Below are 23,670 nucleotides of genomic sequence, written 5' to 3' on the forward strand. Positions count from 1 at the left end.
AGGGGATAATTTTGCTCCTCTTGTTTTGACTCAAGAAAAAGTTACAAACAAAAGTAGGGAGGAAGCTGCATATGAAGCCTAAAGGACATTTTTAAAAGAATTCCAAGGAAAAGAGCACAGAAACTGTGGTTGTGTGCAGCCACTCATGAGGTGGACAATAGTTTTGTAATTATTGGTTCCTGCTAAATTAAGGAAACATACTTACATGCTGGACCAGACAAACATAGCAAGTCACGTGTTCTGACCTTGAACAAATAAATGTCATTTCTTTCCAGAATTTACCTTAAAATTCAATAAGTTATCTGGGATTATCAGGGCATCTACTTCAGAAACTATTAAACATTTTAGGATTAATTTTTCTTCTCTAGACTGGACAAATACAGGATATTTCCCTTGACAAGATGTACCCTTCACTCTTGGAAAGGTCAGCCAATTCTCTTTTCTAGTAGGTAGTTTCCTACTTTGCATAAATGTAGATGCCAATGGTAACTGAAAGTGGTCCCTTTACCTTTTACTCTATAGATTCGATCATCTGATTTACATGGATAATGCAAAGAAATGGTGTTCAAGAGGTCACTCAGAAAATTAACACATTCTTCATATTTAGAAAGATAGGCAAGTATTTTTAAACCTCTGGATAAGATTCTGACTTAAATCTTACAAACTGCAGAAAGAAACTTTAAACCTATCAGCCCTAAAATTTAGCCCTAATACTGAGACTCAAAATGCATATGGTAAATTGCTGGATGTCAAGAAGCCCTTTGAATTATAGTATCAGTTTCCAAACTATTATAATGCAAATCTCGCAATATAATTTCAAGTAATAAATACCTATTCTTTCTTCCTTTTCTTTTTTTTTTAAGACTGAGTCTCACTGTGCAGTGGTGTCATCTCAGCTCACTGCAACCTCCATCTCCTGGGTTCAAGCAATTCTCGTGCCTCAGCCTCCCTAGTAGCTGAGATTACAGGCGCCTGCCATCATGCCCGGCTAATTTTTGTATTTTTAGTAAAGACGGGGTTTCCCCATGTTGGCCAGGCTGGTCTGGAATTCCTGACCTCCGGTGATCTGTCTGCCTTGGCCTCCCCAAGTGCTAGGATTACAGGTGTGAGCCACTGTACCCGGCCTATTCTTTCTTATAGCTGTTAACAATGAAAAGATCATTATTTTTGGCCAAACTGAAATGAGCGATAAGAGTGTCTGGTCATAAAATTGTGTATGTATACACACACATACAGACACACTTATTTAAAATCTACAGGTATTAATTGAGCACATAGTAGATACCGATCACTCTGTTAAGCTCAAGGGATACAAAGATAATTTTTTTTTTTTTTTTTTTGAAACAGGGTCTTGCTCTGTAGTCTAGTCTAGAGTGCAGTGGTGCATTCTCTGCTAACCGCAGTCTTGACTTCCTGGGCTCAAGCAATCCTCCCAGCTCAGTCTCCCAAGTAGCTGGAACTATAGGTGTGTGCCAGCATGCATGGCTACTTAATTTTTTTTTTTTTTTTTTGTAGATACCTGGTCTCCCTGTGTTTTCCAGGCTGTTCTGGAACTCCTGGACTCAGCAATCCTCCCTCCTCAGCCTCCCAAAGTGTTGGGACTATAGGCATGAGCCACCACACCCAGCCAAAAAAATTAAAGAATATCTAGTAGGACAAAGCTACATAAACAGCAACTATTCTGCAATACATTTTATTCTGTCACCTTAATAATGTACTGTGGGGGCTGCAGCAATTAAGGTGGAATTGGAGAAGGTTTTGCATGGCAGATGCTACTTGTGTTGGCCTTCGATGGAGCAGTAAGACTTTATAGGTGCAGAAGATGATGAAGGACATTCCAGGACAAACAAGATACTACAGATACAAAGGCACCGAGGTATGCCCATGCATGGAATCTCCTGGGAACAGATCATTGAGGATGGCAAACACTGCCTGCATGGGAGAAGTCGTGAAAAGAGTAGTGGAAAGATTAAGACCAGATTGTAAAAGGCCTTGAATGCCATACTTAGAATTTAGACTCCTCAAGTGACAGAGAACCTTACAGGAGGTTGAATAAGAAGATTCCACCTTGTTTCTAAGGAGGTAGAATCAGAAGATTCTAGAGAAGGCCACAGTCAAATTCTAGAGAAAGCCACAGTTTTTCTTTTTCCTTACTTTTCTTTTTCATTGTGCAGGGAGCAGGAATTACTGAATGTAAGGCTGGTGTTTTCTAATATACCTCATCTCAGAGAATAGAATTTAGCCAAGACAGATTTTTATCACAGTCTTAGCACATAATGAGCCTTGGTACCACTAGACAAGACTGGGCTCTCTTCCCTAAAAGATTCACAGTCATCCCTCGTTTACTGTTGGTGTTCTGTTGTATTCACACTGCAAAGCAAAAGGAGTGCCAAGCCACACCTTGAGTTCTCTGCTCTGCAGGTTTATTGCCTGACAAGCCTTAAAGTTAGAAAAATATTTCAAGCTGAATCTGTCACTAACAACTTTATATGGTTTGTTGTTTTCCTGTGTTGCTTGTTGAGAATGCCTGGCCACTGAGAAATGAAATCGGAGGCAGATATTTCTGACAGCGAGCCTCCCTGCCGGGTGCTTTATCATTCTTTATGTTAAATACATCACCACACCTAAGCCCTTGCGAGCCAAGAAGTTAAGCTTATGGTGTGGACAACAAAAAACTGATTTTTCTCCTAATTGCCTACATTTATTAGAAGTTTTTGAATTTATACAGGCCATGGGTAGCAGAGAGTATAATTCGTTTTTTGTTTCTTTTTGTTTTTGTTTTTGAGACAGGGTCTCACTCTGTCACCCAGGCTGGAGTGCAGTGGTGTGATCATAGCTCCCGGCAGCTCTAAACTCCTGGGCTCAAGCAATCTTTCCACCTCAGCATCCCGAGTAGCTGGGACTATAGGCATGCACCCCCATACCAGGCTAATTTTCTTTTTATTTTTTGGTAGAGATGGGATTTTGCCACGTGCCCAGGCTGGTTTCGAACTCTGTGGCTCAAGTGCTCTACCTGCCTCAGCCTCCCAAAGTGCTGGGTTTACAGGAGTGAGCCACTGCACCCAGCCCAAAGACTGTGATTCTATTTTTTTGTTTTTAAATTTAATTCCTCTTCATGACAGTCTCTTGTGGCAGGAAAGTGGTTAGTTTACAGATAGAAGAAATCTAGGACCAAAGAGATAAAATAATTGGAAATCATTGTTTTGATAGAGTCAGGGGCAGAGTTTGCGACAGCATTCCTTGGCTGCTGCTCTCAGGGGGAAGCCCGACAGCCTGTTCCCGCTGCAGACTTAACTGTCCTCACTCCACGTAGATCAGTTCGATTCCTGAGCCCGAATGACAAGTTGAACTACCAATAATGCCTTGCACAATGTTTGAAGCGACATAATCAGCCAGAGAGGGACTTGTGTCAGTTAGACTTTGTCTCCTTAAAAAATCAAGAGCAAGAGTGGTAAGAGAGAAGTTTTTAACAAGGAGGAAAACCCTAGACAGTTGTCTCTAAGATTCTTCACCACAGCTTCAAGGACAACCAGGAAAAGAGCTGCTATTTGAGGCAACTTCATTATAAAATCATTTTTAATAAGCAATCTTAACAAAGAGAGGGAATACTCTTGTGGAGAAACCCTCTAGGGACCCAGAGGCTGCCCAGTTAAGTTATTAGGAAGTTTCGCACAAGGGACCAAACAGCTATTTCATTGGCCTCAGGGGACAGAGTTTAGTTTTCACCTGTTCTCTAGAGGCACTGGTGTTATCCTATCTACTAACAGCAGAGCCTGGTAACAATCAATTATCCCGACGCCCCAACTTGGTGAGGGAAAGTGAATTTTCAGTTTTGTCGACACAAAAAGACATGGTGTAAGAGAAAGAGAGATAAATTAACTCAATATGGTTCATTATACTGGAGACTAAGAACGCGCAGCCAATGAAAATGCCTCATCTGGACCTTGGTATTCTTTAAGTAAAACGACAGAAACGTATTCTAAGGAAATTAAGAAATATCCACAATGAGAAAAGGATGCTTAGTTGTCCTCTTACCGTAATTGTCCAGCTACATGAGGGAAATAATTCTTTGTGCTGATGAAAAAGTAATAGTCACTGCAGTTGACTTTGCCTACCTAAGGAGTGAGCAAGGTTTGGAATTTGGGGTTTAAATTTTTATAAAGCTATTTGTAGCTGAGTTTAAAAGGGTTGGAAAGACAGAGGCTCCCAGGGTAGCAGAGTAGCCTGCAGCCAATTAGCAGCACGAATGAAAGAAAGCAAGGAGAACCATTAGCCACAAAATTCAAAGTGCTTATGTATTTTTCAAGTTTCACTGCACATTCCATGCCTCTGATTTTAATGAAATGGCAAGAACGGGTCTTACAATTAGACCTTAACACCGTGGAGTTAGAGAAAAAGTGAACATCCTTTTTCTTTAATAATCGGAAGAGCCTTCTCTTTTCCGACCAGATCTCTCCTTCTCAATAAGTTTTTTTTTTTTTTTTTTTTTTTTTTTTTTTTTTTTTTTTTTTTTTTTTTTAACATAGTTGGTTACAGGAGCACACACAGAAGAAATTCTATCTGAGGATAAAAATGTCACCTGGGTTCAGAGAAGGGACTGGAGCAGGGAACATCTGATTCACATAACCCTAACTAAATGACTGTGGCAGAAAAACGTTGTTTATAGGTCACTGCTTTTTTTCACACACATTCTGTGGCTCCACATTGGTTATGAGAGAAAGCCAAAACCTGCTCTCTGTTCTTAATGGTCTCCCTTTTCCTTGTTAATACTCTACTCCAGTCAGACTGATCTACACAATCATCCCTGATGACACCTAATTCCTGCTACCCTTCCAGAGCAAGCTCAGCTCACCACACATGTTCCCAACTCATGCAGCATTTAAACACATACTCTATTAGGTTGGTGCAAAAGTAATTGCGGTTTTTGCCATTGAAATGGCAAAATTTCATAGCCCTGCATTTTCCTGCAATTCTTTCATTACTGAAAGTTCCTCAAATGTGTGTGTCCTTTCTCCTAGATACAGACTAAACTATTAGACAGGGAAGAATATAAGTTAGATTACCTATACTGCAATGTGCCTTACACAATGTTAGGCACAGAGCAGGGGTTAAAAAATATTAAGCTAAGAAAATCTGCCTGGCTCCCTGCCCTATCCTTCTGTAGGTATGAATTGCAGTCTACTTTCCAGCCTCTGCTCCTCAGACCCCGATATTACAGGTGTCTGGATTGCCCACCATATAATTTCCTTCCCCTTTCCTCTAAGAAGAAAATGTAAAATAAAAGATTTATGGATTAAGGCGTTTCCATTGAATCCAAACCTTAATCTAGCATATCCTACCTCTTTTTTTTTTTTTGAGATGGAGTCCCACTACATTGCCCAGGCTGGAGTGCAGTGCTGTGATCTCAGCTCACTGCAACTTCGGCATCCCAGGCCAAGCGATTATCCTGCCTCAGCCTCCCTAGTAGCTGGGATTACAGGTGCACACTACCACACGCAGCTACTTTTTGTATTTTTAGTTAAGATGGGGTTTCACCATGTTGGCCAGGTTAGTCCCAAACTCTTGACCTTCAGTAATCCGCCCGTCTCAGCCTCCCAAAATGCTGAGATTACAGGCGTGAGCCACCATGCCTGGCCACTCCTCAATATGCCTTCTAATCAGTATCCTTGGCTATTAACTATTTAAGACATTAAGAGCTGGAATTGATGCCTAGGAGATATACAAAATCAAGAAGGGAAAGAGCTATCACTCCTACATAGAAAAACACGTTTTCCCAGAAGTGGAAGTGGATTGGGTGGAGAACATTCCATTGTGAGGGATTTTGGCAGTCAAAGGAAAACATTTAATTGAATAGCTTAAAAATCTTCATCATTATAATGTATAGATGTGGATGTCAATTATAATCCAAAGGGCCATGTGACTACAAATACACTAACTTCCTGGCCACAGAATTGATAAAGAAATCAGTGTAAAAAATTTAGTGTCATCCATGAAAGTTAATGTAGAGTGATCACTCTCTTCTTGTTTTAAACACATTGACATCTCTGTTTCTTCTACGTTTTTATTCTTTTGCACACAGATTGCAATAAAGAAAGAAGCTGATATAAGTGTGAATCCAGTCCTAAGTTCAGATATGCTTAAACATCCTCAAAATCTAGATGTTAATTTTCTTATCTATCCCATTGATATATATATATATATCTGTTTCCTGAGCATTCTGTTAGCTTCCAGGGTTTTTTTGGGTTTGGGTAGGCTTCAAAGAAACCACTGTGTCCTGAATCATAGTACTGCTTTGTGGTAATGAAAGTTATAAATGAATTACTAAGTTGGTCTAACAAAAAAGTCTAAATTTATTATAAATGTCATTAATGTCCATTAAAGGCTTTGTTTCAGAGGAAGATGGGTGTGTGCTGTACGAAATATATATTATTACTAGTGTGGGGTACATAGCTGTCCTAGAAGCAGAAGTAACCACTTTGAATAATTGTTTTATTATGGAATCAGTTGTGTTGTATGACATTAAGTAGACATCAGTTCTTTGATGAACTAAGTTAAATTGTTAAAAAGATAAGTAATGGTCTTTTAAAGTAAGAAGGTTGGCTAGGTGCAGTGTCTCACACCTGTAATCCCAGCACTTTAGGAGGCTGAGGCAGGAGGACCTCTTGAGCTAAAGAGTTCAGAGACCAGCCTGGGCAACATGGCAAGACTCTGTCTCTCTTTTTTTTTTTTTTTTTTTTTGAGACAGACTCTCACTCCATTGCCCAGGCTGGAGTGCAGTGGCGTGATGTCAGCTCACTGCAACCTCTGCCTCCCGGGTTCAAGTGATTCTTATGCCTCAGCCTCCCAAGTAGCTGAGATTACAGGTGTGTGCCACCACACCTGACTGTTCTTTGTATTTTTAGTAGCGATGGAGTTTCACCATGTTGACCAGGCTGGTCTCAAACTCCTGACCTCAGGTGATCTGCCTGCCCTGGCCTCCCAAAGTGCTGGGATTACAGGGGTGGGCCACCATGCCCAGGCAGCAAGACCCTGTCTCTACAAAAAACTAAAAATAAAAAACAAATTAGCTGAGCATGTCCCAGCTACTTGGGAAGCTGAGGCAGGAGGATCTCCTGAGACCAAGAGGTTGAGGCTGCAGTGAGCCACGCGCATGCCACTACACTCCAGCTTGGCCAACAGACCGAGTCCCCTTCTAAAAAAAATAATAAAGTAAGAAGGCTGTATAGTTTCCAGTAGACTACTTCGTTTAAATACTTTTTTTCACATAGTAGGAATAACATTCCCCTTTCTTATAATCAGTTTGTTCTTCAAGCTTAGAAGCCTATGGAGGTAGCATAGTTGTAAGGTAAAAGGAAACCTGGGTCAATTGTAAGAATGACTGTTGCACTTGGCTTTCTTCCTATACTTTAGAGTGGAAGAACCACTCTGAAAAATGAAGCTCTTCATTTTAAAAGCATTTAAACTGGGGATTGCCTTTACATCCTGGCTCTACCACATACTAGCTGGTTGTAGGACCCTGGACCTCGGTTTTCATCTGTAAAGTGGGGATAGTAGCAACACCTACCTCACAAAGTTGTAGTAAAGATAAATAAATGAACACTTAGAAAGTGCTTAGAGAAGTGCCTAGCACTGAGTGCCCCACAAGTATTAGTTAATGTTGATACTGCAGATAACAGTGTGGCTCTTATATGCGCACAAGGGGGCAATCTACTCTGTTTTGACTCCAGGCTCTGCCCAGCTGGGTGAGTTAACAAGGTTTTTCACTTCTCTAAGTTACTTGTCTCTCATGTACATTTTCTTATTTAAAATGCGGCTGCAAGCAGCACAAAGCTCATAGAGCTGATGAGCAGATTAAATGAGATAATGCACGTAAAGCATTAAACATAATGCTTCGAATATTCAAATTGCTTGGTAGATGGTGTTCCTGCTATTGCTGCTGCTGCTACTACAAGTAATGGTACTACTGCTATTACTTCTGCCATTATTATTGTCAATATTAAACTAAGCATAATGCAAACTTATGTCATAGACATCTAGCGCCTTTTTAAAAATCAATCTAATCATGTCTAACTAAGCATTTATCAAGTATGTAATAAGTGTATCAAGTCCACACCAATCCCTGGTAGGCTTGGCATTTTTGTTTTCTCCCTGGTAGTGATTATGGATTTTAAAGAGCCAATCGCCACCTCAACACACCCTTTGGAACCTATGTTATGAAGTGGGAATACAAATACTTTTTGTCCAAATGCAATTCATGAACCTCAAGTCTACTAACTGGGCAAACTTGAATCAACTGGATGTTGGGATGGAAATGCTCAGGTAACTATTCAGTTTTTCTATGGAGTTCACAGGTCCTCACCATGAACTGTGGGCTGTAAGACTATGCAAATCTTCTACTTTGGAAGAACTGACTGGCAGGGCCAAGTGCAGTCCATTTATTTTTAATATGATGAGACAGAGAAATCCTGTTAAGCTTTGGAGGGCTTGGCTCTAGCTGAGCGGGCTGACTCTAAACAAGGCAAATGCTTCCAGACAGTACAGAGGGATTTTTACTTTCTCAGACTGGCTGATCTTGAAGAAACTAAATAGATGTTGCTCTGTAAGAATGGGTGGAGATGAGCAGTGGGGATAGGTTTTAGCACCCAGGGTTAAATTTTTGCCTTTTGCTTTATTGCTATTTTATGCTTGGATCACAATAGGAGAATCCTGGATGTTTTCTCCAGTTTTCTTTTCCTCTCCCATACTTCCAGCTTAGTTTGTTTTCCAGTTATGAGCTGACTTATGGAACTGGTACACCTGGCATTTGTGTTTTCAGATTGTTTTATGTGATTATGTACTTCTATCCCATCCTATCCCCTATCTTGTCTCCCTCTAGTCTTTACTTACAACTAGTCTGTAAACGCCTGGAAGGTAAAAAGCCTGTCAGCGCAGAGTAGGTCCTCAATGAGTAGTTGTCCCTTAATTAGCCCTTTAAGAGGCCAGCACCTGTATTTTAGTCATGACCCACTGCCAGCAAGCTTACTGTCTGAGATAGCTGCTAGCCTTGGTAAGCTAAGCGATGAATCTTCCAGTTACTTTGTGAGTACTAGGTTATCCCTTTTCCTGACTATTTGTCAATGGGCAGACAGGATCTGGATGAAGGCCTACCAAAAGAACTTCGGCGTGGCTTCTTCTCACATCTGTCCTAATGGAACACCCTGCCAGCAACTGAAATTATAACTGCCCTGAGTCACACTGTGAGTCACATGGGTTGCCATGGAAACCTACTAACTATATCACCAAAGCACCTTCCATTAGCTTTGCCAAGAATGGTTCCTGAGTTTTCCTGGACTGTGAAGACAATGTGGGTGAGCCCTAAGTTTGGGGTTGCTAAGAGTCTACAATAAAAAAGTACGGCCTCAAGGAAAGGAAAAAACAATGAGAAAATAAGGTTATTCTAGTTTTTGGATCTCCTGAGTAAATGGCAACAATTGTGACAACTTGTTGGGTTCAATTTGTGATATCAACAAATGCCTGTGGAGAGGAGGTTGAGGCCTCAAAACTAATTTTCTCTAAGTCAAATTCAAAGCCAAGTCTCTGGGGTGAAAAGTGAATACATTAACCTATTCCATTTTAAATGATTGCAATAAACACTTTTTAAAATGGATGCAAAAGATTAGTTCTCAAAGAAATATTTTGATTTGTGCTAAAATATTTTACTATTGAGAACTAAATCTTTTTATAAATAACACAGTGCTTTAATTTTATATTGTAGGTATTAGCCTGATGCAATCAAACATTTGAAAATGTACTAGATTACCTTTTAATGGCTATTCATGTTAAACAAAAATATTTCAGAAGGTTCAGAAGCATATCTTGTTTGGGTTTTTATTGGGGAAAATTAACAACTCAAGTTGGGAGTAAACTGACACATTTTCCTAACTGAGTAACCTGCACTTTTCAGAAGCTTGTATCTGTCCCCCAGTGTGGGAGAAAGCAGGCAGGGCAGGCTAGGACAAGAGGTACAAGGACTGTAAACAAGATGAGAACAGAAGGAAGTAGCAATGGTCTGATGCCTCTGGAAATGGTTCAGGGGCCTACCAGATACCTTTTGGGTCTGCGTTGTGGCGGCTGTCTGATATATGTCCTCTAAGGTTAGGACTCCATGATGCTAAACTTTCCAGTAGCTGGAAAGAGCTAGGATGATTTGTTGCATCTTTTCACCTCCATATTTATCCTCTTGTAACACTGTAATGAACGCAGAACTATCCAAGAAGAATTAGATTAAGAATTCAGGAGTGAATGACTCGTTGTCCTTGGCAAATAATAAAAACCAAGACAGCAGCTGATTCCAAGAAAATGATACTTATCTGCATGGTGGCTATTTCAGCAGGAAAGAGACCAGAACAAACTTGTGAAATACCAAAGCAAAGCAATCTTGAAGGGGTCCAACCAAATGCATGTGCTATATAATCCCCATGAAAATTAAATTGAAATTCCACACCACAGTGTAAAATTGATCTAATATTAAAAACTCTCTTTTATGTTTGCACACCAAAAACCAACGGCAACATTTCCTATCAACAATTGAAGAACATCACAAATATAAGAATTCCTTGAACAATTTGGGCATGAGAAGCACTAGAAGTCCCAAAGCTTTGTCTTCTCCCACTGGCCAACTAAAGAGAAAACAAACACTTAAGGTACCCTTCTCAGGAACTTAGGAGAAACTGAGTTCCCAAAGACTATGTCCATGGACTCCTCTGAAGCTTAACAATCAAATTTCCTTTCATGGGAATTTCTGGCTCAAGTCACCCAAAACATTTATTTTTTTAAAGAAACAATACCTGTGCTTTCCAGATAACAAGGTGGACTAAAATACTATCTGGTGTCACAACTATTCAGGCTCCTTTTGCAGTATGTGCACCTCTGTCTTGTGTACCTGTGAGCTGACACTCTGGTCTGATAATATATTCTGCAGCTGTACATATTAATTTGTAAGTTGAACAATCTCTCCGTGAGGGCAGTTAGGAAACCAAGATTGAAATTGCTAATGTCGGGTGACTTCAGCTGTCGATGATTATGTAGTCAAGTCTTGACTAAGGTTTCCAGAACCCTGGCTAAAAATGGAAGTTTTGAGACGGTACAAAAATGAATTCATACACTTCACTGACAGTGAAACTTTTTGAAGAACAGATGTCAAGATGATTTAAGAGGAGCTGGAATTTAACATCTTAAAAAAAAACGTATAGGCAAGTTAGGACAGTTCCGTTTTCAAGAAAAATTCAACAAATGCTAAAGAAGAAGTCATTTGGGTGACTGTTATTAGAGAAAAAACTGATTGATTGTCTTTCTCCTCACAAGCTGTGGGCCCCTGTGGAGATGCTAAGATCAGAAATACGATGGGCTGTCTGCTGAGCTGGGTGACAAAAACAATCTCCATATTCAAGTGGCACGGAGGACTTCCACTAACATGTAACTTGGACAATTCAGTTTCTCCTTGGCGTGTGTAAAGTTTTGTGTCAACTGTGTTTTCAGGTGCTATTCTTTCCAATTTTGTCATTTGGCCATTTTTATTCTGGGCCCTCTCCCCCAAATCATGAAAGTAAACATCAACCAAAACAATATCATTTCTGATCCAAATCTTTCTGTCCATTATATAAAAGGAGCTTTAAGTCTTTCTACACTGACTTCAAGCTTAATGCCTAAGAATTTTCTTGCCGATTTTCACAGTTAGAAAGGCACTCAAAGTCCACCGTGTGTGGCTATATCTTGATTTTGCATTAAAGCCAGTATAGCTGATGAAATTCTTTAAGCCTTTGTGGAAAGACCCACCTGGTTCAAGTGTCTGTTATTAGAACACCAATTTTTCCTCTCTAGCCACCACTCTCATGCTGTCATCTAAGTCCCTCCATGAATTTAAACTCGACCACAGGTTATTGTTTCTGCAATAGCCCAAGAAAATTATTCTCAGGGATGACAGTTCCTCGAATGTCTCTCTTTATATGGACTGTCTGTATACTAGGTAACATCTAGATCTCTGTCTATGTTATCTTATTAGTTGAGATGTACTCTTCATGTCTAGTGGAGCTGAAGTAGTGGTTTTGTCCACTTATCTAAGAGCCAAGTCATAATGCAAACAGTCAGTAGCTTTCTGTACATTGCCAGGTGGCCAGGAGTCCATACCCCAAACCACCATAAACAGTAGGCACAATCATCAGCCCCTGTTGGGGAGAGGCCCAGGACTGAGCTAGCAGAAAGACTGAATTACTTACCACCTCTAGAGTGGGTCCCTCCGGGCCAGGGACGAGCTCATGGGCAAGGCTGTGCAAGGAAGCGCTCTGTACCATGCCTGCCCTGCGGATATACAGAGGACTTCAGTCTCCTGCACTGTCAATCTCTCAGTCATCATGAGCTCAATTATGCACCGACAACAGCAAGAACAAGAACAACAACAACGACAAAACAACCCCCAAAAAGCTAAGGGTCACAGACTACCCTGATGGAGGGACAGCCAACTGGAACTGTGCATTGAGAGATGGAGGTGCCATCCGGATCATGTGTCTAGTACGGGCCTGACCTTTTCATTGTTCCTCAAGCAAACATTCCATTGAAGGCCATGAGAGAGCCACGTGGAGAGACTGCAGGACAGGGCCCTCAGAGTCAGGCAACTTCTCATCCAATTTGACGTTTTTTGTTTTTTTTCTTTTTTTTTTTTCATTTTTGTTTTCTACAAATACAGATAGACAGACAGACAAACCCAAGAGCAGATTTCAAGAATCAACTGAGGCACAAGATAAACTACTTTGATGTAATACAGATGTTTTCCCCCAAACGTTTCACATGAAATAAAAAAATTTAAAGTGTAATTAGGAAAAACTGGGGGATACATCCTTGTTGTCCCTGTATTGTGCCATAAATATCTCCACTGCTTGCCTTAGAAGAATGCCCAAACGTATCTCATAGGTAGCACGTATCCGTGGTCTAAAATAGTCATCAAATTCTAATGACACCATTAATTCAAAGCCTAAATAATATGCTGGTCAATTACAGTGAAAGTTGACTGCCTGCATCAATGATGTCTTGTTTCATCCTGAGGTTCAAGGCACAGTCAAACATCATTGCTCAGATTGCAAATCACAACACCTTACATTGACGTGAGTTTGTAACTTATGGTGTAGTTCAAATGAAGGCAATTGATGAAAGCAGTTGAACCTGAGAAGTGGGATGAATACAGAGCATAAATCCAGCACACGTTTCCACATCAAACTACCGATGCCATTTATCAGGGCCCTCGCAGGCCATGCCCGTGGTCGAGCGACAGCGCCTCTATTCCCAGTCAGCATCTCTGCTCCACAGACATGAGTACGAAACGGCCTAATTTGTGAACTAGTGGTGAGGAAAAGGAGACCAAAGTTTAAAAGAAATCAAGGTGATGTTTCCTAGAAACATACCAGCTCTTCTAAGAAGGATCTAGAATAAGGGTGATCAGTAAGTAATTGATCCTCCTGGCTAGATTCCATGATTTTTCTAAAGCTTCATGGCTTGAAACACTGGAATTCATCAGAATATGTCTCTAGCCTCTCTCTTCAACACACACTCAGTACAAACAGGTGGAGATGTGCCACTTCCGACCACTACAGATTGAAAAAAAATGACCTCTGTTGACCATGGATCACAGCTGAAACATTAGTTTATACTTGAAGGGTCACAGCAGCCAGACATATGCGAATTCCAACTCTTCAGAAAACTTTGGACAGAAAAAAAATGCATTACTTACATGTATGTGTCTTCTTCGTTACTGAGATACCTGGAAGAGAAGAAACAATAATGTAGGTTAGAAAGTGCCCTATGTGTGTTGCTTTGAATGTCCGTCATTCCCAGTGTGCTCAGGAAGGCGTTTAGTTCAGATGGGGATGTGGAAGCAAGACCAGTTTTAATATTGCACAGGAGTGTCACTAGACCTACCCCAAAGGCATGCAACCGTGAATGATGTGGCAGCGACCATAACCTCCTGGTTTAAGAGGTTCTGTGGTAAAAGTGGGGAGCATGGACAATAACTAAACAGGGTTAAAAAGGACGCGCGGAGACTCTTATTTTTTATTTTAAGTAGGGGAGACAATCATGTTTATAGGCAGAGTGGGAAAGACTTAAGGCACAAGAGAGCAATGCCAGCCTGCCTGAGCAGGTAAGATGAGCAACACAGCAATTGATTTGCTATGGCCATTGGTTCTGTGTTTACTCTTTAATGAAAACGACCCTTCCTCCTCCCATGAAGCACAACTTTTAATGGTGAAGGGGAAATACATCCACCAAATGTACCTATGTGTCTGTACTCATTAAGGTCAGAAAGGGAATCACTGCTACTTCTCTACAAATGACCCCCAAATGTGTCATACAGTTGAAACACAACTGAATGAAATGTATGAACACAAACTACGAAAACATGAGCGATTCATGAGTCAGCACCCTTGATATTTCAGGATGATTTATAGGTAGCAGGTGACAAATAGAACTAAGCAACATTTGGCACAGAAGTCCTGAATGAACGTATGCTTTGATGCAAACAACACTATCTCCATTTCAGAATTACTACATTTTGAATCCTTTATGCTGCATTCTTCTTGGGAGACGTTCTTGAGACTAAGTAGGCTCAAAGTCGTAAAACTGTTGAAAACATTCAGCCTGTGACTAAGAACTGTGGTAAACCTTGAAATTTTTTTTTCTTTCAAGTTATTAAGGGAACCATTTAACCCTCCTTTGGAAAGTAAAGGTTGTTGCAAAATTTGGCAGCCACCTCAGACCTATTACTTAGCTAGGGAACATGTCGTACGGGGAAGAAATCTGTTATGAAAATCCACGGCAGACATTTTTTAAAAAGTTGGTTCCGAAGTTGTGAGCTAAGACCAAAATCACACACTTGCTCCCCCCAACGCTTTCCAAAGGACTTATTTGGGGAAGCTGAAATTACACAGCCCAACTCAAATTCTTCTCCCCCACCCCGCAACTTTTATTGAGGAAAACTATTGTTTTGTTTGTTTGTTTTTGTTTTTTTTTTAAATCATGTTTGAGTTGGCTTCACAAAGTGAAGTTAGAACCTTCTAAAAAAATCCTTGAAGACTGTCTCACGTGAAAACTACAAAAGCGTTCTAGAATTTTTTGAAATAACCTTTATCGTGGGAAGAGAACTTCCCCCAGCAGCAGCAGGGAGTAAAGTTTAAAATCTGAATACAATTTGCAACTCCAGCTCATGACACCAGCACCAATAAATTGATACATTAGTGCACTTTCAGCATTATGAGAGCTATATGTGTATTTTCCTTAGGAAATAGTGCTTTCTGTAAAATCACTTTGAAGAGAAAGTGCTTAGGCTGTCTCTCCTGATTATTCAAAACCTCCACACAATTGGATTTAATACAGCCCAAAACAGACCTATCTATATTCGCTGAGTGTGGAACTATTTTCTGTTGACATCCAAAGGCCTGATGAAAATACCACTGCTTTGACTTTTCTACTTAAATTTATTATACAGCGTGATGCAGTGTTCTCATCAAATATTTTCATGACGATTACATTGATAATAGATTTTGAAAATCTTCCCAAGAAAGCTGCTTGATCTTGGAGGTCGCAGTAGCTGGCATGGAGCTAAAACTTTTCATTATCTGTCTCCAGGAGGAAAGCATGACTTTGGCAACAACACAATCTTTCGGTCCCTCAGTTTTGTTTAACTATCAATTAATAATCAATATAAATAACTGGGAGCTACACTTATATTGGAGTTGCCAGATTTAGTAGATAAAATACAGGCTACCCAGTAAAATTTGAATTTCTGATACTAATTTGTAGTTTATCTTACATTCAAATTTAACTGTGCATTCTGTATTTTATATGGCAGCCTTAACCTATACAAGAAGAATGTAAATTATATTTATTATAGCCAATGAAGATATACCAATCAATTAAACACATTTTTATGGAGAAAAGCTTAGAAGACACACTCCTGACACAAGAGCAATATTTTTTAAAATTGCATTACAACTGCTTAATTATGGAGATATGACTGTGCATGATATTTATTTTTTTTTAACTTAGCCATTCTCAAGACAGAAGTCTGCTTCCCTAGAGAAAGTGAACAAACAAAAACAATACAAACACACAAAAGGCAAATTTAATGAAAAAAATCAGAAAATGTATTGGAATTCTCTTTGTTCCTCTGAAACCTAATTTCTCCATAGAAGCTCTAGTACCTCATAGTAAATGATTCCACAGAAGTACCAAAAAAAGCAGAAAACATCCTTTTCATTTCACAGATGGGGAAACTGAGGCTCAGGGAAGTTTAATTGGCATAATAAAACATTTCTCTGTGGAAAGTTATATTAAACTGGAAGTACACTCATGGCAAATCTTTAAAAACGCTAGGATAGATGTACCCTCAAAAGAGTAAATACTCAAAAAAGTTTTACTCCTTGGAGCATACCACTCAGCAGTCAGCTCTGCAAATAATTTAAACCTATGGGAGTGCCCTCAGCCATATTTAAACCAGGAAGACTCATCCTGAGGTTGGGTGAAAGATGTACTCAGATGCTGATGCAAGCACATAGAAACCACAGTCCCTACTACTGGAAGAGCATATTGAATTGAATCTAGAATGTTCCGGAATATTCTAAAACATAGTATTCTGCCAGGAATCCAGCTGTCCGAATTACCCACACTTGCCCGCCTTAGGCCTTCATTCGCAGCAGGCATGTGTGCCTGGGTTTGTTACCAGCAGCCATTTTCTCATGCTTAAATGAGGGATGGGTCTCCCCTTTTCTTTTTCTCATTTTCCTAGAGGTTACAAGATTCCTGTTTTTCTCACCAGGAAGAGAGTTCATCCTCAGTGAGCTCATAGCAGTCATACATTGCCAGTGTTTTTCCTCAAGTGGAAGGAGAAAGGCCTTCAGAAAAAAACTCGTATGTAAAGCTAGTGCTACCTCCAGCAGTAGCTCTGAATCAAGATTTTTGGGAGAATCAGGCTTACTAAAGATAAACTACAATAAGTCTCAAGGAGGCAAATAATTCTAATTCTAATGAGGAATCCAAGAATAAAGGCAGCTCTTAAGGTAACTAGATCTGGAGTCAAGCTGACCTGAGCTTGCGTTTATAGCCCATTTTCCTGCTTCTAGGTTGAGAGACCTTGAAAAAGTTACTTAACTTTTCTAGTCCTGAATTTCTTGGTTTTTAAAATTGTGTATAATCATGATGACACTTAAAAGACTGTTGTGAAAATTAAAGGAAATAAGGATGTATGAAGAGCTTTACAAATTGGGAAATGTGACACAAATGACTTTGGTAAGGGGTGAGAAACTCACATAGTTTAACCAAACTGAATTACCATGTGCTACTGAAAGCTATGCCATTGCTACTCATGATGTCCCTCAGTTTCATACTGACTCATGGCCTAGGACTCTGGTTTTCAGATCAAGTACTCTGACTAGAAAATATCCTCATATCTGATGGAAGAGAGCACGAGACAGAGAACCAAGTTCCTTAAAGTAAGTGTACTCTATTCTAGATCCCAAGCTCCATTCTCTTCACTCTCTAAAGTCTAGGGAAAGAGCCTGGTATGGTGGTGGGTACCCGTAATCCCAGCTACTCGGGCGACTGAGGCAGGAGGATAGCTTGAGCCCAGGAGTTCAAGTCCAGCCTGGGCAACATAGTGACACCCAGTCTTAAATTTAAAAAAATAAACAAAAGGAAGCGACCTACTCACTAGCAAGTGGCTGCGTTATCCAAGTGGGCTGCTGATCAGCACAGGCAAGGACTTTGGTCCCCACTACCGAAGGGCATCGAACCAAGTCCAGCTGTTGTGCAGGTTTTGATTCACTTCCAAATGACTGGGAAGAACACCAAGATCCTTCCTCAGAGAATCACAAACAGACCACGAGCAGGGTAATGCTCTCTAGAGAGATAGGGACTTGATAGAGTTGTGGTGAATGACGGGGTGGAACCAAGTTTCTAAATCTAAAATACACATACACCCTGAGCCCAAAGCGAACACAGTGGATGACTTGGGCAAATAATTTAGCTTCTCTGGGTCTTAGTTTTCTCATGTGCAGAATGAGGTAGTCAGTGACATTTTTTTTCTTCGAGACAGGTTCTCAGTGTGTTGCCTGAACCAGAGTGCAGTGGCACCATCATAGCTCGCTGCAGCCTTGACCTCTCAGGCTCAAGCCATCCTCTCACCTCAGCCTCCCTACTAGCTGGAACTACAGGCATGTGGCACCATGCCCAGAGAACTTTTACTTTTTTTGTAGAGATAGGGGTCTTGCCATGTTGTTCAGGCTGATCTTGAATGCCTGGCCTCAAGCAATCCTCCCGCATCAGCCTCTCAAAGTGCTGGATTAAAGGCGTGAGCCACCTTGCCCAGCCATCATGATTTCTTAATTTCCCTTCCAGTTCATCAACCAGTGGCTCCTTGCCCTGCTTCCAAGCTATCAGACCAAACCACATCTTTCCAAGCAACAGGCTGTCAGATGTATTTCTCACCGTAAGAAATCCAGTGTAGCTCATAATCAAAGGTAACCCCCTGAAACTTTTTTTCTTCTTGCCTTTAACAACCAAAGAAGAAAAGAGGCAGTGCCCACAAAAGGTTATATAAGTAAAAGATGCACTTTTCTTGGGCGATCTTTAAAAATTATCCAGGCTAGAGAAAAACGGCACCTTTTGATAAAGATGTAAGTCTCCTTCTATTTTACCCAGATACACACACACACACACACACACACACACACACACACGGCAGGTGTATTTCCAGATTTCCAGGTAATGCTTGAGCACAATTTCTAACTTAACAATATGACAGAAGTTTTAAATTGCCAATTAAACCCCTAAAACCAGGAGGGCTAAAAGGCCCCATAAATATTTGGTCCAAAGCAAAGTTGGGCTTCTAATACAGCAGGAATGCTTGACTCTCTTTAACTGGCCATGCTTCAAAGTAAAGCAGAGGAAATGTCATGAAAATATCACAGATTTAGCCCTGCCATGGTTATCAGTAGGGAAGTTTCATTATAGTCACCCAGAACAGAGCACTTCAGGAATGTAAGCTGGTATTTCCCATCAGTGCCAAATCTTGGACCAGTGAACTTTCTTGACGGACTTCTAATTGTCTCTTGGTTTTTAGGAAATTGTCTGGGTATCCAGTTAATTTTACCTTTTTTTCTTTTTTTTTAGTAAGAGGTGGCATTTTTCCTCTCCCCAGATTTGGCAGTTACCAAACTAGCATTTCCAGAGGCCTTGCATCCTGGACAAGGCTCTAGACTTGACAAAGATGTCACTCTGCCACTTTGCCAGTATTCAGCCTGTGTGTCTTTTGAGATAGATGTTATAAACATGAAAAAAATTCTGTGTTAGTATTAAAAAACAAACAGGCTGGTCATGGTGGCTCACGCCTGTAATCCCAGCACTTTGAGAGGCCACGATGGGTGGATCATGACGTCAGGTGTTTGAGACCAGCCTGGCCAACACAGTGAAACCCATAGTCTCTACTAAAAATACAAAAAATTAGCCAGGTGTGCTGGTAGGTGCCTGTAATCCCAGCTACTCGGGAGACTGAGGCAGGAGAATCACTTGAACCTGGGAGGTGGAGGTTGCAGTGAGTTGAGATCACGCCACTGCACTCCAGCCTGGGTGAGTGTGCGAGACTCCATCTCAAACAAACAAACAAACCACTCAAAACCATGCCATGTAGATTTCCTTTTATTTTAAATATATGTCAATATTTTTACATTGCAAGTGAATGTGGCAGGGAAGAAGTGATGTGTTGAGTGATAATGAACAAAGTCTTGAATTGGCCCAACTCATGTCTCTGCATCAGGCTTGCACATTGACTCCTCCTTTAATTCTTAGAAAAGGAGGGCTCCAAATCTGAAGGCTTTCACAAGATTTATTCTCCCTCCCTGCAAGATGTCTGAGTTAAAGAAGACACCTATTATTTAAGCTATGAGAGCTTGGGCAAATAGCTTAACTTCTCTGAGCCTTTCTTTTCTTATTCTATAAAATGGGAATAAAATTCTTAGGACTAGGTTTATAGTAAAATGTAAGATAATTCACGTGGGGCACAGGATATAGTACCTCTTTCCTACTAAAGTATGTTTCTTATTGCATACACCTTGTGAATACACTTTATATTAGATAAACAGAGAGACAACCGTTGATTGGACATAGGCAAAACCCATTAATCCTGTTATTAAACGGGATAATCCAGGAAGGCAGCATTGGAGAGCTAAGGAAAGAATTTTCCAAATAAAACCCAAACACTTAACCCACTCCCTGCCACATTCTCAACAAGCATGCTGCAAAGGCTGTGCTCTCCTGGATCCACTGTGCTCTCCTGGATCCACTGTGCTCTCCTTACTTCTTTTTGACTTCCTCATTGTGAGGAGCTAGCAGTTAAAATGGCAAATTTATATGCAGTGCATGAACACTAGCTAAGAAACGAGGCCTAGAATTTAGGCTTCTTTTTTTGAATAGCTAATAATTGTTTTCTAAAGAAAAAACATCACTTTGTGCTGGCCTTATGTCCCCCTCCTCCTCAATCCTGAGTTGTCCCAGGAGACTGCTCCATTCGACACATAGTCAAAAAGAAAATCTATGCACGAGGCGGATCCGGAACACAGCCCGAGTAGGGCCTCGCCAAACAAAACGATGTTACAAAACAATGTCCTTGTCTAGGACAAAAGAACTATTAATGATAATCAGTACATATTACTGAAAGTGCTCCAAGTAATCTTTGGACTTTGTTTCAAAAATTCTTAATGGACACTAATGCTTAGAGTTCACTCAAAAGAGAAATAAATTATGTGCCAGGGTTGCAGGGACCAAGGACAACACGTGGAACGCATCAAAGCATTAGCAATGTTATGACAATCAAACATTTTGTAATTGCATAAAAAGCCTTTAAAAATCATTTAGATATACTAATTATGAACATTAATAATACTGTAATGGGAGGTTTCTTTTATGTTCGATTTGAGCGTAGGTTGAGCTGTTTCGGCAATAATATTTCAGCTCTTTTACCAACCAAGGTGCTTTTGACGCCATGAAAAATATTCCATTTTAGTTTGAAAAATGGTTATGGGAATGGATAAGAGGAATTTTTCCCGTTTTTTGAATTCGAAAAAAAAATCTGTGATTGCTCTCCATCTCTAGGTCATATTTCCTGACATTAGTGCCCAGAAATATCTTTTAATTTTGGACAGGCAGACCAGAAGTATGCCCTCTTTCAAGTCCTGCCTTTATCTTTAACAAAACAGTTCCAAGGACAAAGCCTCATTCTGGGTTCCCCAGCAAAGGCAACATAAAGAGACCGTCAGTCTATCTGAGAAAGAAATCTTCAGACAAAACTTATTTGGGAAACATCCCTCTTCTGAGAGATTACTATTCAATGCATTACGAAAAGTCCATACGTAAGGAGGATAATTTCTCTTGTTATTTACTGGTCCCAATGTATGATTAGTACTTATGTATAGTAAGAATCATAAGAAGCCTTATTTTTTCAAATTGATTTCCTTTTATTGAGTGTCTGTATGGAAGATGATGCTATCCATTAGATATTACCTGGTTGATTTAAATTTGATCTTGGAGCTCTGAGGGCAGAGGTGTGAACTGATATCAACACTTTCAGCTTAGCCTTCTAGAATTGAGCAGTTTTATCTTCTAAGTGAATAATTCAGCTCAGGTAAACATCAGCAGCTTTCACCATGCTTTTCCAGAAATGCTTTACTTTATGTGCCTCTGCAGTCTGTTAAATCTGTTTATCTTTGTCACTCATATGGGCAGGTACGGACGTGAACTGTCTGTGGGTGACTTGCCTGGATGCCGGCTATAGCTGCAGCCCCCAAAGTCGAAGCTACCAGAACAGGTTGGATGAGGATGGCCCAAAGATTATGGAGTTACTGGCCCCAAAGCGAGTCAGACACTATGGGAAGTTTGCATGTATCATGCCCTTGGATAGACAACCTAAATCATACCTCATCGAGCATGGATCCTGGTCAGCATACCAAGTCAAGGCAAGTAAAGACTGAAGAAATATCACCTGGTCTGCAGCTCCCCCCAAAACGAAGTCTGCTACTGATGGCAGAAGCATAGATAGACCAAGGGTATCACTATGTTATGATGAGGAAGGAACAACCCCATGCATTCACTCATGTCTTGAATCACCTAGAGAAGAGAGGGAATCTGCCAAAGTGGAGACGAGAGAAATTCAGTTCCAAATTTGGAGCAAATGAGACCCACTCTCAGGTAAGATGAAAAGTAAAAGCCCCAGGATCCAATGGGGTATTAAACAAATATTTAAAAGTAGAGAAGTGGTGACCAGTTATTTCCTAATATATAGAATACCATGGGTCCATAAAGAATTTTTTAGAGTATCAATATTATTAACACTTTGAAGAAGACATATGAAAAACCGATTAAATTATAAATTAGGAAATCATAGATCATTACTATTTGTAGCCTCTCTACTCCCCTCTGATTACAGAACTTTAGGCAGTTTGTCTGGATTGGTGATTGCTCTGATAAAAACTCAAGAAAAGAAAGTAGCCATCAAGATACTTCTCTTGGGAGGCTGAGGCGGGCAGATCACTTGAGGTCAGGAGTTTGAGACCAGCCTGGCCAACATGGTGAAACCCCATTTCTGCCAAAAAATACCAAAAAAATTAGCTGGGTATGGTGGCGCATGCCTGAAGTCCCAGCTGCTCAGGAGGCTGAGGCATAAGAATCACTTGAACCCAGGAAGTAGAGGTTGCAGTGAGCAGAGATTGTGCCACTGAACTCCAGCCTGTGTGACAGAATGAGACTCCGTCTCCAAAACAACAACAGCAAAATACTTACCTTGCATTCACAGATTTTATGAAGAAAAGTTTGGTATTGTTAGATTAGATGTATAAGCTATGCTCCCATATGGGATTTTAGAGTCAGGAAATCTGGATTCTATTCCCAGCTCTGCCACTTACCAGCTATATAATTTGGGGCAAGATACTCTCTCCGATCCTCAGTTTCCTCATCACTAAAAGGAGAGGAAAAAGATTTCTTCTTTCATTCTAAAATTCCACCACTAGAAATTTTAGGAATTAATCATGAATATACACAAGAGTTATCATAATATTATTTATATCAGCAAAACATTCAAGGGAACACCCAAATATTAGCAGTAGAGGATGGCAAATAAAGCATGATGTGTTTACCAAATGGAAGACTCTACCATCATTAAAATAAAGAAAAATAAATCAGAGACAATGATGTTCCAGCTGCATTATGAGAAAAAAAAAATTCAAAGTCCCAAAGCATAGTATATCATTTTGTCAAAAAAGAAAAAAAAATGTATAGAAAAAAGACAAAAAATACAAACGCCAAATTAATGAGAATGATTATCTTTGGGTGGAGGAATTATGACTGATTTTTGTCTATGTTTTCTAAAATTTCTATAAAACACCCGTACAAATAAAATTATAATAATAAGAAAGAAAAGTTAATATTAAATAACTATTCCACAAGGTTACTGTGAAGATAAAATGAAATAAAGCACGGCAATGTTGACCTAATATTAGTTTTTAATATTGCAAACATCTCCCTGTGACTGTTAGGAGACCCAGTTTCCTATGGCAAGTACTAATTGCATTATCCTTTCTAGAGAACCCTATGTGAAGTCTG

The 23,670-nt window shown here is 40.1% G+C and overlaps 1 protein-coding gene and 1 long non-coding RNA gene across 2 annotated transcripts in view; one reads left to right on the plus strand and one right to left on the minus strand.

Moving 5' to 3' along the window:
- Window positions 1-23,670, minus strand: part of RORA (RAR related orphan receptor A) — a 739,200-nt gene that overhangs the window by 177,005 nt on the left and 538,525 nt on the right. The window contains exon 2 of the mRNA XM_030814505.1: window positions 13,760-13,789. Coding sequence (XP_030670365.1) covers window positions 13,760-13,789 — 30 coding nt within the window. The remainder of the gene's footprint in view (window positions 1-13,759; window positions 13,790-23,670) is intronic.
- Window positions 16,650-22,320, plus strand: LOC100588729. Its single transcript, XR_001115946.2, has 3 exons — window positions 16,650-17,081; window positions 17,439-17,513; window positions 21,799-22,320. It is a non-coding gene; the product is annotated as an uncharacterized LOC100588729 (long non-coding RNA).

This window comes from Nomascus leucogenys, chromosome 6 (genome assembly GCF_006542625.1).
Source record: "Nomascus leucogenys isolate Asia chromosome 6, Asia_NLE_v1, whole genome shotgun sequence".
NCBI classification, from domain to species: domain Eukaryota; kingdom Metazoa; phylum Chordata; class Mammalia; order Primates; family Hylobatidae; genus Nomascus; species Nomascus leucogenys.